The sequence below is a fragment of the Echinops telfairi genome, unplaced genomic scaffold, assembly GCF_000313985.2.
Source record: "Echinops telfairi isolate 266 unplaced genomic scaffold, ASM31398v2 ScPeMD7_7469;HRSCAF=8507_1, whole genome shotgun sequence".
Taxonomy (NCBI): Eukaryota; Metazoa; Chordata; class Mammalia; order Afrosoricida; family Tenrecidae; genus Echinops; species Echinops telfairi.
Window position 1 is genome coordinate 12,909,499 of NW_022111373.1, and position 14,685 is coordinate 12,924,183.

General features: G+C 39.9%; 1 protein-coding gene across 1 annotated transcript in view; it reads right to left on the bottom strand.

The window, feature by feature from the left end:
- The window catches only part of SLC12A2 (solute carrier family 12 member 2), a gene marked incomplete at its 5' end in the record, with an annotated part of 96,297 nt that overhangs the window by 62,886 nt on the left and 18,726 nt on the right, over positions 1-14,685 (bottom strand). Inside the window, 3 exons of the mRNA XM_004696978.3 lie at positions 1,843-1,938; positions 2,116-2,191; positions 3,960-4,079. Of these exons, the coding sequence (XP_004697035.2) occupies positions 1,843-1,938; positions 2,116-2,191; positions 3,960-4,079 (292 nt within the window). The remainder of the gene's footprint in view (positions 1-1,842; positions 1,939-2,115; positions 2,192-3,959; positions 4,080-14,685) is intronic.

Here is a 14,685-nt window from a genome sequence, read left to right on the forward strand (position 1 = left end):
TTTCATCAAGAAGAGATGAGTGTAGGACCCATGCTGGACGCAGGACAGAGAGGGCAGTAACCCTAGAGAGGCCATTAGAGATGGCGAGTAAGGGTAGTAGCAATATACCGTGGCCTCACAGGCAGTAGAACCAGGACCCAGACAGCTAGCACCATGAGTGAAAGAACCGAGTAGCTTTGAGCAGGAGGCTTTCAGCAGAGATGAGGTGCTTTGTAACACTCACCTAGCAGGGCTCAGGCCTGGCTGGCCCAGTGGACCAAGGGCCCATGAAAGGCATGCTTGTGGGCATGGCTGACAAGAAGCATTCCAGACTGGAAGAACTGTATTGAGTCTATTCTGAATTGTAACCTGTTACTTCCCCAATTAACTCCAGTGAACTTTGGGTATGGTCTTGGAGTTCTGCAGAATGTGTTCTGAGTTGTGCAACAATCAGAGCAGAGTGCAGTGGGAGGCACTGTTGGTGTTAGAACTGATACAACGGTTGAAGAGTGGAGGTAAGTCTGACCTTGCCTCACAGGAATCAACCTTGGACTAATGTTGCTGGATGATTCTCACTGCCTCATGAAGTCGGGAGGTCAGATGCTCTGAGTGCCATACCAAATTTATAATGACCCAGTGGTCGTAGACACAAATGAAGCATTGGGCAAAAAAGCGAACCTCTCAGTGCTGTCTGTTCAACTCTTTTGTACAAACATCTTATACTCCAGTACATCCAGATTCATAGACATACAAATACTGCATAAAGCGATGTATGTGCAGCAGTCATAATCACTGATAGGAGCTATCAGCTTTCCCAGGGCTTTCAGGATCCAGATCAGTCTTTCCCAAAGTAGGTGATAGTGCCCCCTAGTGGGCACTGGAATGACTGGGGCAGGGAGGGGGTACTGGATTATGGTCAGGGTGTCATGGAGTAATTTTTTTTCCTGAAAATGGGATGGTAGGCCAAATAAGTCTGGGAACCTATGATTTAGATCCTTGGATGCCTAAGACAAAAGATGACAATGGAGAAGGTGCAAAGTTCCACTGGTTACTTCCTCTTTCTAAAAGTCTGGTGCAGCAAAAGCAGAAGCTGCATTTGCATGTCAAAGAGGGACCTTCAAAACAGCTGAGGCAGATGGGGAGAAGGAACAAGTTGACTCTTTTATCAGATGGTCTCTAGGGTGATTTCAGAAGGGCTGGCAGTCACTTCTCCAGGAATAGTCCTCTCGCTCCAGCTCAATGATGAATTGTGGATCAGGACCGGAACTCTTCTCCCTGTAAGGAGTTCTGAGGCCACTCTCCTGGGTCATGGGTTCTCTCCCTGGATAGTATAATGTCTCACAAAGTAGAACTTATAGATTATTACTATGAGAGGTCTCAGTTTACCCAAGGACGAGAGCTAGTTAAGGAAGCAGAGTCCCAGATGAAATCCATACATGTTGTTAGAGCTAGAGGAAGGTAGTCTACCTCTCCAAACCTCAATTTCCTTTCATGGACAAAGGGGTCAACCACAGAGGCAAGAGGTTACCAAATGCAGGATGTAAGCTGTTGATCAAATGCAGGATGTGAATTTTGGTTCAAGATAGAAGCTTGCGAGGGGACCTAGTAGGAAAGATCCAACTAAAAGCTCCAATCCTGCTATCTGACACGCTGAGCACCCAGCAATTTAAAGCATACACATGCATAGATCAACAAAAAATGTAATCATGAATGCCCTAGTTTGAAAGTCCTCAGTTGTGATTTACTTACCTATATGGACAAGACATTTTATTTAAAGTAAAAAGAATAATGAAAAATAAGATTCAAATCTCAATGCATTAAATAGCACTTTTCTGATAAAATAATGTGAAAGATTAACTTTACCTCCTCTCACAAATCCATTAGTAGCTATTGCTGAAGTAGATAATCCTGTGATAGTTGTCACAACAGTGGCCATCATTATTACAAGAACCGATAGACCTTTCGGGAGAGAGGGAGAAAAGATTTTAAGGACACATACTGGTATTTAAAACTGCCATATCTAGAATTGGTCTGTCCAAGTGTACTTTTTACTTTACAACTTATAAATTATTTTATTTTGATCCTGTTCTCTAAAAATCAAATCAGAATTGTGAAGCAGTACTTAATCTCACTTACCAATTCCAGCTTGACCCACAATCCATGACAATCTAATAAAGAGCATCACACCCCAAATATTTAACATGCATCGCACCTAGAAGGGAAAACACGAGGCTAAGTCACATACGAAGAAAAGCGTTCAAACACAATACAGTGGTAAATGCTGGCCAAAAATAGGACAGGTATTTGAAATTACAAAAGTACTTTAAATCTAACTCCCAAACCACCATTAAAGTTTTAAAGAGCTCTGTGTGAGCTTTTAAATGTGCTCTTATGAGTATAATTCACATATACACATGGTATATACTCGAGTATAAGCCAACCCGAATATCAGCCGAGGCATCTAATTTTACCACAAAAACTGCATTAAAAATGTGCTGAAAAACTCAGCTTATACACAAGTATATATGGTATATAAGTGTAGACATACACACACACGCTAACTATCCATCATCCAATCATCCATCACCCATACCCAAGTATATGAAAAGGCACAAAGAAAAGGTTACAAGTATCTTACAACAGAACAAGAAAAATATAAGAAATATTTTAATACGTCAACTGTAAAATAAAGTGGCTCCTGCTCCCATTTATCAATTTAAATAAGGTTTTTATTCCTTTATAACATCCTCATTCTATGTAATTTCTACAAGTTTAGGTTTATAATTACATCGTCAATGTAAAATTCTACCTATTTATATATATGTATATTTTTTTTAATTAAGCTACTTGTGAGACAAATTTCCAAATTTATTTTAACTTTTATTTATAGTGATCATACATAAAACATAGTCTTCTATAATACTTTTAATCTAATAGATCTGCCTGGGACTTTTCACCCTAATACATTAGGCAATAAATTATTAACAGAAGTGAGAGTATCCTTCATGCTTCCACCCTAAAAGGTAATACCAAACTCAAATATTTCCCAAAAGAGGTCAATGTAGCCTAATTAGTTCAGTAGGAGCCGTGATGGTACAATGGTTACACAGTGGGCTGCTAAGTACACGATCAGAAGTTCAAAACCACCGGCAGCTTTGAGGGAGAAAGACAGGACTTTCTACTCTTGCAACGGTCCCAGTCTCAGAAACTCACAGGGGCAGTTCGAACCTAACCTATAAAGGCTGCTATGAGCCAGCCTCAATTCAATGGTTTGGCTCAGGAATCAGTTTAGTGCCTATCTAAACACACAGGCGCAGTAAATCTGCATCTTAATCATTTAAATCTATCTACTGCAGTGAGGTATCCTTAACACTTAAGGCGGGTAAAAAACAAACAAAACCTCCTTCATTCTATTACCTATTAATCTCCAGACATTTTTTTCCTAATGACCATGGGCAGGTATATTTCACTTCTTTGCTCTGCTCAGCTTGTTTGATTTATGTGATCCTATCAATTCAATAAATATATTCATACTTAATGTCTGTAAATATGACACCTAACTGTAACATTTATATAGTAACAAAAGTCACAGAAAAGTAATAAATTATAAAAGTAACCAAGTACTGAAAACCCGTCCTCAAGTCAATTCTGACACTACTTCTTAAGAGTTTCTGAGACAGCAAATCTACTAGAAGAGATAGTCTCATCTTTCGCCCAGGGAGTGCCTGTGAGCTGGAATTGCTTACCTTGTGGTTGCAGGGCAACACTTTATCAAACTTAAGTTAGTTAATAAATATATTATTACTCCTGTATTTAATATCCAAAAGAAAATGAGGTACAAGTTGTTTATTTGATCCTCTGAAACACTCAGGTAAGACATCCTAAAAAGCAGTCCCCAAGAACTGATGAGACTATTTAGGATGACTATTAGTTAACAATACCGTAATTCTCCAACCACACTCAAATCAACATATACTTACTAATACACCCTTGATCCAGCCAAATTTCACAACTCCTTTACTTTCTGCTGCATATGTGACTACAGCATCTCTAGTTGGAGTACTTTCTTCTCCATTGGCAAAACCATCCTCAAAAGGTTCCTAGTTGTAAAAGGAATTGAAAATTATGGGTAAGAATGATTTAAAATAAATGTGCCTGATTAAACAAATATAACAAAACGATAAAACAAACATACACTTAGCCATATTTAGGACAACACCGCACAGGTAGATAAACAAGAATAGAGTATTTTTGCCTGAACATATTATAAAGCATCAAAGTAGAAGAAAGCTTTTATTATTGAGATTTTTAAAATTATAATCTCACCATGACAATAAACCTGTTTGAATAGTTTCAAATGTTAATTAAAATGTGGCAGGGGACACAATGAAAACGGTTTCCTCTTTGAGACTAGACTCTTCTGATATGCTACCTACTTTCCACCTACAACTTCACCTACCTAGCTGTCACCCTCCCCTCATCTGAAATGCCAATGTTCACCAATTTAATACTTCTCTTCTTCACTAATGAAGTTTCTGCTCTGCAGTCCATGACAGCAGATTCCCAGGGATCCCATCGTTCATTCCTAAGTCCTCTCTCTACTTGTCCCTTATCTGTACCCACTTAGTCACCGGTGAAACTGCCATTGAGTTAATTCTGAGTGATAAAATTTCTGAGATGTGGCTGGTTGGTTTGAACTGCCAACCTTTCAGTTACCAGAACAATCAATGCCTAATCTGTGTTTCCAGGGCTCCTGAGTCACCACTGCTCATAGTTCTTTCTTTCCTACACAGGTTCTCACAGGATGCCACTTAGCCCTAGGATTTGTGTTGGGCAGGGCTGAAAGAAAGCAAGCAGTTTGTTTGTGAATCCTGGATCAATTCAGTGCAACCACCAACTCTCTGAATATAACGACATTATAAATAATGTCTGGTTCAGCAAGAACTGGAATTTAAAAACAAAACTAAGAAGCAAAATACTAGTTGTGAAAATGCAGACCACTTTACACAGCAATAATTCTTTCCTCAAATACAAAAAACATCAAGTAAATAATCATTATCTAATCCTGTAAATCGTCCCTAGATGATACAAATGGTTTGTACTTGACTATTAACCAAAAAGTTGGCGGTTCAAACCCACCCAGCAGCACAGTAGAAGAAAGGCCCAGCAATGTATCTCTACACCCATTACAGCCAAGAAAACCTTATGTCTGAAGTTGAACTTTGTAACAAATGGGCCATATGGACATAAATCAGAATGAACTAAAAAAAAAAAAGTGAAAGGTTGGTGGTTTGAATGTGGTCCAACTACTCAATGCTTACATTAATAAATATAACTATAACCTCAACTGTGAAATATACAGAAACTGATATTCTAGAATCACCTAGAGCTTTCCTGCTAACCACTCTAGATTGATGGTGTTGGAAGCTGTCACAGAAAGTTTCAATTCAGTGGCTCGATGTGGCACAGAACTTCCATCGGGTTTTCCCGCCTGCATCTTTATGAACGCAGATTGCCAGGCTTTTCTCCCATGGAGCCACTCTCCCAATCCACCCAAACTCCGTGCATGAAGTCAATCCCGACTCACAGGGACTCTACAGGACCCTCATCAAGTCAATGCTGACCGCTGGAGACCCTCTAGGACGGGAGAGAACTACTGTCCCTGTCAGTTTCTAAGACTGTTAACTCTGTATGGGAGTGGAAAGCCTCGTCTTTCTCCCACTGAGCAGCGGGTGGTTTTGAACTGCTGACCTTGTGTGACCATTAAGCAATCAGAGCTCATCATGGAGTCACTAGATGGTTTAAATGGCCTACCTTTTGACTAACAGCTGACTGTTTAATCATGTATGACATCAGAGATACTTCTGCTACCAATACATACAATTAAAAAGAAAAACAAATCCTAAGAGAGAGCTAAGAAGAAGCAGCCCCTCAAGAAGCTGGACTGACAGCGGCCACAACCATGGGCTCAAACATAAGAACACTGTGAGAAGGGTCCAGGACAAGGTGGTGTTGCATTTTGTAGTTCACAGGGATGGTACGAGCTGGAACCACCTAGATAGCACCTAAAAACAACAGTGGCTACAAACATGGAGTATGACTACGAATAGCATGGAGTTTCTTTGTGGGACAATGAAAATGTTCTAAAATTGTACCAATTTGAGAATATTCTTTAAAAAATTCCTGAGTTGTACACTTCAGATGAGTGAATTCCTGGCACTTGTACTAGCAGGAGAAAGACAGGGCTTTCTACTCCTGTACAGGGTTAGTCTCAGAAACCCACAGGGGCAGTTCTATCCTGTCCTAGAGGGCTTCGATGAGTCGGCATCAAGTCAATGACAGTGAGTTTACTTCACCAAGCACGATGTCCTTTTCCAGGGCCTGGTACTCCTGGTATTATATCTAAGGAATGTTATCACCCAGCCACTGGTAACTACCAATTGTCTCTGTGGATTTGTCTACTCTGGGCATTCATATAAATTGAAACATAGTACGTGTCCTTATTTATGTGTGCAGCTTCTTTCAGTACACAGAATGCACAGTTTCGTCTTTTTTACAGCGTGTGTCAGCACTTAATTCACTTTTATGCTGGATAGTATTTCATTGCACAGGTATACTATGTTTATCCTTCATCAGCTGATGAACATGAGTTGTTTCTCCATATGACTATTATGAACCAATCTAAGTTTTTTTATGTTTCTGTAAGATTTCCCTTTTCGCTCGAGTACGTGAGGATGAATGTGCTGGCCATGTTACCCTTTATGAAGTGAAGAGATTGCTGTTGGTACTTCTTCTCCTCTCTTCCTACGTAGCAAGCTATACCTGTCACTCATTCTAATAGATCTGCCTGACTTTTGTTCTCCCTGTATGGATGCCAATAACCATTAAAAATAATAATCTGACCAAGGACTGTGCTGCTCAATCACCAGAGCAGCTCACTCCCAGCTTGACTTCCACTATTGGATGTGTTCCAGATAGTGGAGACGCCAGGACAATACCATAGAATATAAAAATCACTCCAAATTGGGATTGGTGACTCAACTGTTCAATTCATCAGATTAAGTCAAAATATAGTTGATTGTTAATTTAATAAACATTGACAGAACTCTTTAGTTTTCACTTTAGGATATTTAATGTTCTTTGGTTAAATTCATTAGTGGCTCTAAAATACTATATGACCTGAAAAAACACAATATATTTCCATACTATGCAATACAGAGACAATTTTCATGTATATTAAAAGAAAGCTAAAGAGGATGTTACTTTGAGAATTAAAGAGTATCTGACCCAAGCCATCATATCTTAAATCATTTCATATGCATGTGGAAACTATACAGTGAATAAGGAAGTCTAGAGAAGAATTTACCGTATATACTTGTGTATAAGCTGAGTTTTCAGCACATTTTTTATGCAGTGGTTGTGGTAAAATTAGCCTCGGCTGATATTTGGGTCAGCTTATACTTGAGTATATATGGTATGTATTTGAATTATGATGCTGGGGAAAATATTTAAATACAGCGGACTTCCAAAAGAACAAGAAAATCAAATTTGCATAAGCAAATGTGGCGAAGAAAGCTGATGGTACCCAGCTATCAAAAGATATAGCGTCTGGGGTTTTAAAGGCTTGAAGGTAAACAAGCGGCCATCTAGCTCAGAAGCAACAAAGTCCACATGGAAGAAGCACACCAACCTGTGCGATCACGAGGTGTGGAAGGGATCAGGTATAAGGCATCATCAGAACAAAAAAATCTTATAATAGTGAATGAGGGGGGGAGTGAGGAGTAGAGACCCAAAGCCCATTTGTAGGCCACTGCACATCCCCTTACAGAAGAGTCTTGGGGAGGAGACGTGCCAGTCAGGGTGCAATGTAGCAACGATGAAAAATACAACTTTCCTCTTGTTCGTAAATGCTTCCTCCACGCTCCCCACCCCTCCCCCTATCATGATCCCAATTCTACCTTGCAAGTCTGGCTAGACCAGAGGTTGTACACTAGTACAGACAGGAACTGGAAACACAGGGAATCCAGGGCGAATGGTCCCTTCAGGACCAGTGGTGTGAGTGGTGACACTGGGAGGTAGCGGGAGGGTGGGTTGGAAAAGGGGAACTGATTACAAAGATCTACATATAACTTCCTCCCTGGGGGATGGACAACAGAAAAGTGGGTGAAAGGAGAGGTCGGACAGGGCAAGATTTGACAAAATAATAATTTATAAATTATCAAGGGTTCATGAGGGAGGTGGGAGCAGGGAGGGAGGAAAAAATGAGGACCTGATGCCAGGGGCTAAAGTGGAGAGCAAATGTTTTGAGAATGATGAGGGCAATGAATGTACAAATGTGCTTTACACAATTGATGTATGTATGGATGGTGAGAAGAGTTGTATGAGCCCCTAAGAAAACGATTTAAAAAAAAAAAAAAGAACAAGAAAACCTATCATGGAAAAGGCACAATCTGAATGTTCCTTGGAAACAAGATGGCAAGACTTCATCTCACATACTTCAGACATCCAATCTTTAAAGAGGGTCCAGGCCCTGGAGGAGCACATCACGGTCAGAACAACTGAAAACGAGGAGATCCTCCAGGAGAGGGATTGTACAGTATCCGTAACATTGGGTCACACACAGTAACAGTTTTAAGAATGATCTGGCAAAGACTGGGCAGTGTTTTGTTCTATTGTACATAAGGCCAGGGCTTATGGTTTGTGTGAGGACCAACTGGATGGCAACTAACAACACAGAAGTGTATTCCCATTAGGCTATTGTTACCAAGCCTAAAAACGTGGGTGTCTTTTTAGCAATGCAAAAGTATGCAGGCATTCTAAAATGTTTGCTGTGGGTGTTTTATCAGAATTCTACCATACAACTATGTTCACAAAACAAAGTAAGCTTTTTCCTTATGTGTGTGTGTTAGCGCTTTACAATAAAAATGAGTTCACATAAAATGAAAACTTGAACTCACTATCTTCTGATTATTAATCTCTACAATTCAAAAATTAAACAAAGTAAGTACATGTTACTGGAATGACTTGTATCTCAGCAATAGATTTCGGTAATAATGAGATGAAATTTACACCTACAGTATTAATTTTTCCAAATTTTCAAGAAACCAAAGTTGAATATACATTTTCTCTCTCTAAATACATGCAGATTAATTTCAGGGAAATAAGGAAATTTGACATACGTGATATTTTGCCAGCAATTGTATATAAACTTTATAATCAAAGAAAAAGTAAAATACAACTTTACTACACATGATGCAGATACAAAAGTATATAAACAAAATACTCAATCTACTACCATTTTCACTGAAATGATGCCCCCCCCCCCATTTTTCACCCTAATGGATAAAAAAATAAACAGTAACCAAGTAAATGACTACGAACAACGTATTATAATTCAGATTTGAGGACATCTTTCAAGCAGCAGTCTTGTCTACCAAAGGGAAATGGAAGGTGGAAAAGAGAGTAGAGTGGAGAATAGAGGCGGACACTTGAGAAAGGATGAAGGCACAGGTAACTGTTGGGAGAATGTTTTCCTAAGACAAATAAGGATACCAATAAATCATGCCATCTTGAGAAATGATTAATTCAGCGGGACATGCTGAATTTGAGGAGCCTTAAGACAAACAGGCTGTTAAATAATTGATGCCTGGAACTTAGGAGAGGGGCCAGGGAACAAGAACTAGTGGGTAATGCTATGGAAATAATGAAAAAAAAAAAACTTAAAGGAGAAAGCATGGTTAACAGTTTCAGAAGATACTGAAAATACTAGAAGGGCACTCTTGGTTTCCAGTTATTTCTTTGAGCATCATCATTTCCTTCCAGGGAGTAAGGGAGTTTTTTTGGTTTTTTACTTTTTGTTGAATTTGGTGAAGGTTTACAGGGCAGTTCAGTTTCCCATTCAACAATTCATAGTCTTTCATGCAGTCCTCACTTAGCTTACTTCCTCTCTTGTTTCCATTCCTCCTCCTTTACTTACCCTTAACTTTGGCCTTGGGAAAGGCAGAGCCTTTGATCTCAAGTGGCTGATGTGACTGGTGTATCTCACTAGTGTAACTGTGCCCCTTATAGACCTGTGTATTGATTAGCTGACAATTGGGCCATGAGGCTGAGCTCATTTCAAAGCCTGAATGGCAACTAAGGGGGTTCCACGGCAGTTTCTAGCCAACCTGTTTGTCTGGCATTTTTATTGACTTTTAGTTTTATTCTTAATTTTATCCCATTCTAGCAGGCCCTTCTAAAGTGATCCCTTTCTGAACAGTTGGTGGTGGTAGTCAAGTCCCACCTAGTTCTTTTGATCACTAGGTGGAGGGCAAGGTTCCTGTGGTCCCTTCGTCCTTAAGAGCGGATTACTTCCATGTAACTTCAAGTTTCTTCATTTTTCTTTCCTCTAGACTGAGAGAACAGTTGGTTGCACCTCAGATGGCCCCTCAGGAGCATTCTGCATCCACCAAATACAACCACACGTTGCCATCAAGCACTGCTTTCCTACAGCCTCAAACTATGCATCGTTTAGCCAAATCAAGACTGGGAGCAGCCATTTTAAGTTTCCTAATTTCTTGATCTATGATATTAAATTTGAACCTCAACAGAGCAAACCACACGTTACGAAACAATCTGAAGTGACCAAGTAAAGTAAGATCACAAAAATCAAAATAATCATCTCCTCCAGGAGTTAAATTTTACATTCCATCTTAATGCCTGTACTATGTGAAAAGCAAGATGGAGAAGCCTGTTTAATAGTTAATAAGCCGCCTTCTAGTGAAGTTTATTTTATTTCTATCTGTTTCTAAGATAGCCCCTGACTTTTCTTATATCTACATAAACACTGGGAAAATGTAACTTGGAAAAGGATGATTCCATTCTTATCCCCTCTCCCATGAAGAGTTCAATTCTGGATTAAGTGTAGGTTTGTAGGTTGGGAAATAATTTCATTTTGCATATTTAAAGAATGGGAAGAATCCTGGCATAGGATCCAGTCAAATCCAATTCAAGTTACTGTGAAACATACCAGATGTTTTGTGCTAAGTAATATTGTAAGGTAGCTAGAAACAGTTGTTTTTTCAACAAGCGTTGTTCCTTATTTTAAAAAACCATAGATAAGTGTTGTTTTTAAGTGACATCAAGTTGGTTCTGACCCGTAGGGACTGTATGTACAACTTAAGGAAATACTGCCTGGTCCTCCTCCATCCGCATAAGTGTTCCTATGCCTGAGCTCCTTGTGCAGCCACGGTGTCAATCCATCTCACGGAAGGCCTTCCTCTTTTTCACTGCCCCTCCACTTTACCAAGCGTGCCGACCTTCTCCAGAAACTGGTCTCTCCTGATAATAAGTCCAAAGTATATAAGGTGAAGTCTTGCCATCCTTGCCACTAAGGAGCACTCTTGGCCATACATCTTCCAAGGCAGGTTTGTTTGACCTTTAGTAGTCCATGGTACTTCCAATATTCTTCTCCAGCACAATTCAAATGCATCCATTCTTCTTTGATCTTCTTTATTTATTGTCCAACTCTAACACGCATACAAAACAATGGAAAATATCAGGCGTGTAAGAACTGCATGCTTCTTCGTTGCCTGTTCATAGTCTGGAAGCTCCTTTGAACCTGTTCACTTGGAGTGACCCTGCTTTCAGCAACACAGCAACACCCACACCACCACAGTGTGACAAACTGACAGATGTGGTGGCATACTTGCTGTATTTAACCTAATTCTGGATACCCATGACCTAAGGTAAAAACTAAAAGTTCTTGTATGTAAGAACTAATGCAAAGTGCTCTGATTTGACTCAATGACAGTGAGCTTGGCTTTGAGTTTTATTTTGGGTACGTGTACCAAATGCAGATCAGTCACCCAACTCAGGAAACAATCCTGCTCAAACTCCCCCAAGTCATCGGGACATGTGCTGCGCTTCACTTTGCTTTGTTTTCCTCCTCCAATTCCAAATGTAGAGTGACCACAGACTTCTTACAGGGTCCTCTGAAAAATGACACAAGCTGCATTGGCTGATGCCAGAGAGCAGTGGTTCTCAACCTTCCGAATGCCATGACCCTTTAATACAACAATTCCTCGTGTTTTGGTGACCCCCTCCCCAACCATAAAACTGTTGCTGTTGCTACTTCATAACTGTAAGTTTGCTACTGTTATGAATTGGGCGACCCCTGTGAAGGGTTGTTCGACCCCCTAAAGGGTCGCAACCCACAGGTTGAGAACTTAGAGGATGGTGTTATACATCCATACACCCCAAAGTATACCTCAAGAGTTTAGTGTTGAGGAATTGCTTTGCCCCACGCAGTTGCGCTAGGCTATATCATACCACCGCCTGGGGAGTTCTATGGTGTCCACACAGTCTTCCTGGGGCAGTAGAGCTAGGTGGGCTACTTAACACACTGCCATCAAGTGATTCCAAGCCTACAGGCCAGGGTAGAACTCCCCCTGTTGGATTCAGGTTATTTTTCACAGGAGCACAAAGTCTCGTCTTTTCCCTGGGTTACTCAGCATTGAGCATTTATTCTGAGGCTATGACAGAAAGGGGGAAGACAAGCTAGTGCAGTCACGCAGTTTCTTCGCTATCTTGGATTTTCTTTCTTCCATTAAGAAAATTAAGAACCATTCACTTCTCAAGCTAGTGTCTCCTTTTAATCAATATTCCAAGCTGTATCAGGCTGTGTGGGGGGTGAGGGGTGAGGTAGTAGGTAGAGGTGGTGGTGGTGGTGGTGTTAGACTTAAAGTGGGGGGGAAGCAAAGAGTTTCTGGGGTACTGCAGTGCTCCATCTCTTGATCAGTGGGGGTGGTTACATAGAAGTTCGCTTGATAAAATCTAAGCTATACATTTATGTTTTCCAGCCCTGTCTGTGCTAACAGGTGCTCTGGTGGCACGGTGAGCTTGTATTAGACTGCTAACCTTAATGCCAGTAGTTCCACAATTCAAAAAATAGAAAAGAAAAATATTTTTTTAAGAGTAAGAAAATGTGTTATATGCTTAGCATACTATCTGGCATTAACAGATTAAGCACTCAATAAAATCTGCTTTTTTATTATAAATGACAAATAGTTATTAGAATTATTAGAACCATGCCATAAATTTACCTAACTTATACTGAATAAATGAAAACAAATACTATGAAATATCAGAGTCTGCTACACAGCTTCTTATAATTTGACATTGGTAGAGCTTCTGACTTCTGGGAGTCCTGATGGCATAGTGAATGTGTATTGGGCTGTTGGTTAACTGTAAGGTCAGCCATTCGAAACTACGAGCTGCTCTGTGGGAGAAAGATGAAGCTCCTACTGCCATAAAGCTATAGTCCGGCACACAGCGTGGCTTTGAAGACTAAATGAATAGATGTTGAAGCTCACACTAATAGAAATACTTCACAATTTCTTTGTACCAAAAATATGCTTAATGGTAGATTTTTACTCCTCACTACTTTCCCTTAAAGGCAAATGCTTTGCCTATTTTAGTAGGGCTAGTGTGGGTTAATGCCAGATTGCCTGATAGGAGAATAAAACCAAAACTTCTGGGCTAAGACTTATTTGAGCAAATTACGTCTGCAAATGATAAAGGGAGTAAGTAGGGATCTTTATGGACAAGGAACTCTTCAAAGAAAAATTCCATTATCTTTTCGTTTCATTTCCCAATAACTTTTTGAAGCTCCCACATACAAGAATTTATCGTTGTCATTCACTGAAAAGAAACCCAAAATTATACTTCAAAAGTGTCAGTTACCTCCCAAAATTCTATTTAAATCCTAGGAAGAAATTATTGAACTAAAATATCAATAAAGAGACTGAAGATAACATCATAGACTTTAATAGTATCTGCTTATAGTTACGATAAATCAAAGTGTTAATACAATGAAACAGCAAATTTAGCAATGAAAAGATTGTGTGTACATGTGAAAATTTTGGAGCCAAAGCTTCAGATTTACTCTCAATGTTTGCTTTTAAGTGCTAGCCAATTATATCATCCCAAAGCGACCATCGTTTCCTCTCGGGGCTGTCGGTGATTGGTGTACTCTGTGTCATGCTCCCCACACAGACTACTCTTTCAAAACAAAGTATTGTTTTATAGGAATCCAATCCGCTCTGGTTAACAATGCTCTATTAATATCCAGCGGCATTAATGCAAAGCTCAAAACTCAAGTGCCACAGATAAAAGTGGATGGTGTGACATGTGACTTTACAATGAACCAAGTCAGAACTGCTGATTGCAGGCAAAAAAATTCAGTCCTCTGCCTGACCCATCATGTTCTCTACTAACCATTCAAGACTGAATTGCCAAGGGATACATTAAAAATAGCTCTAACTTATGCCTTCCTTCAAAGCCCACACAATTTGCTAATATCAACAAACTATTAGCTGGAAAGCCTTTGCAAACAATGCTGCTACACAGTCTAGGGCACTAGACAAGTTCTCAATCCTAGCTTTCTGGGAAGCACCAGAAAATTCTTTTAAAACCACATATTCTTTGGTGATAGGTCAGAGATGTCTATCATTTTTCCTTGGGAATTCCTTTTGGACATTTAGGAATCACTGGTCCACGGGGGAAGGATAGGTTGGCAGAAGACTGGGCGTAAGAAAGAACCATGTATTAGTTGTGTGTCCTTGGACCAATGGTAACCTTGCTGAATGGATGGCTACTTTAAGGCCTTCGGACAACTCACCTACTCACAAGATCAATAGGAAAAACAAACTCAGATATACAGCTTAA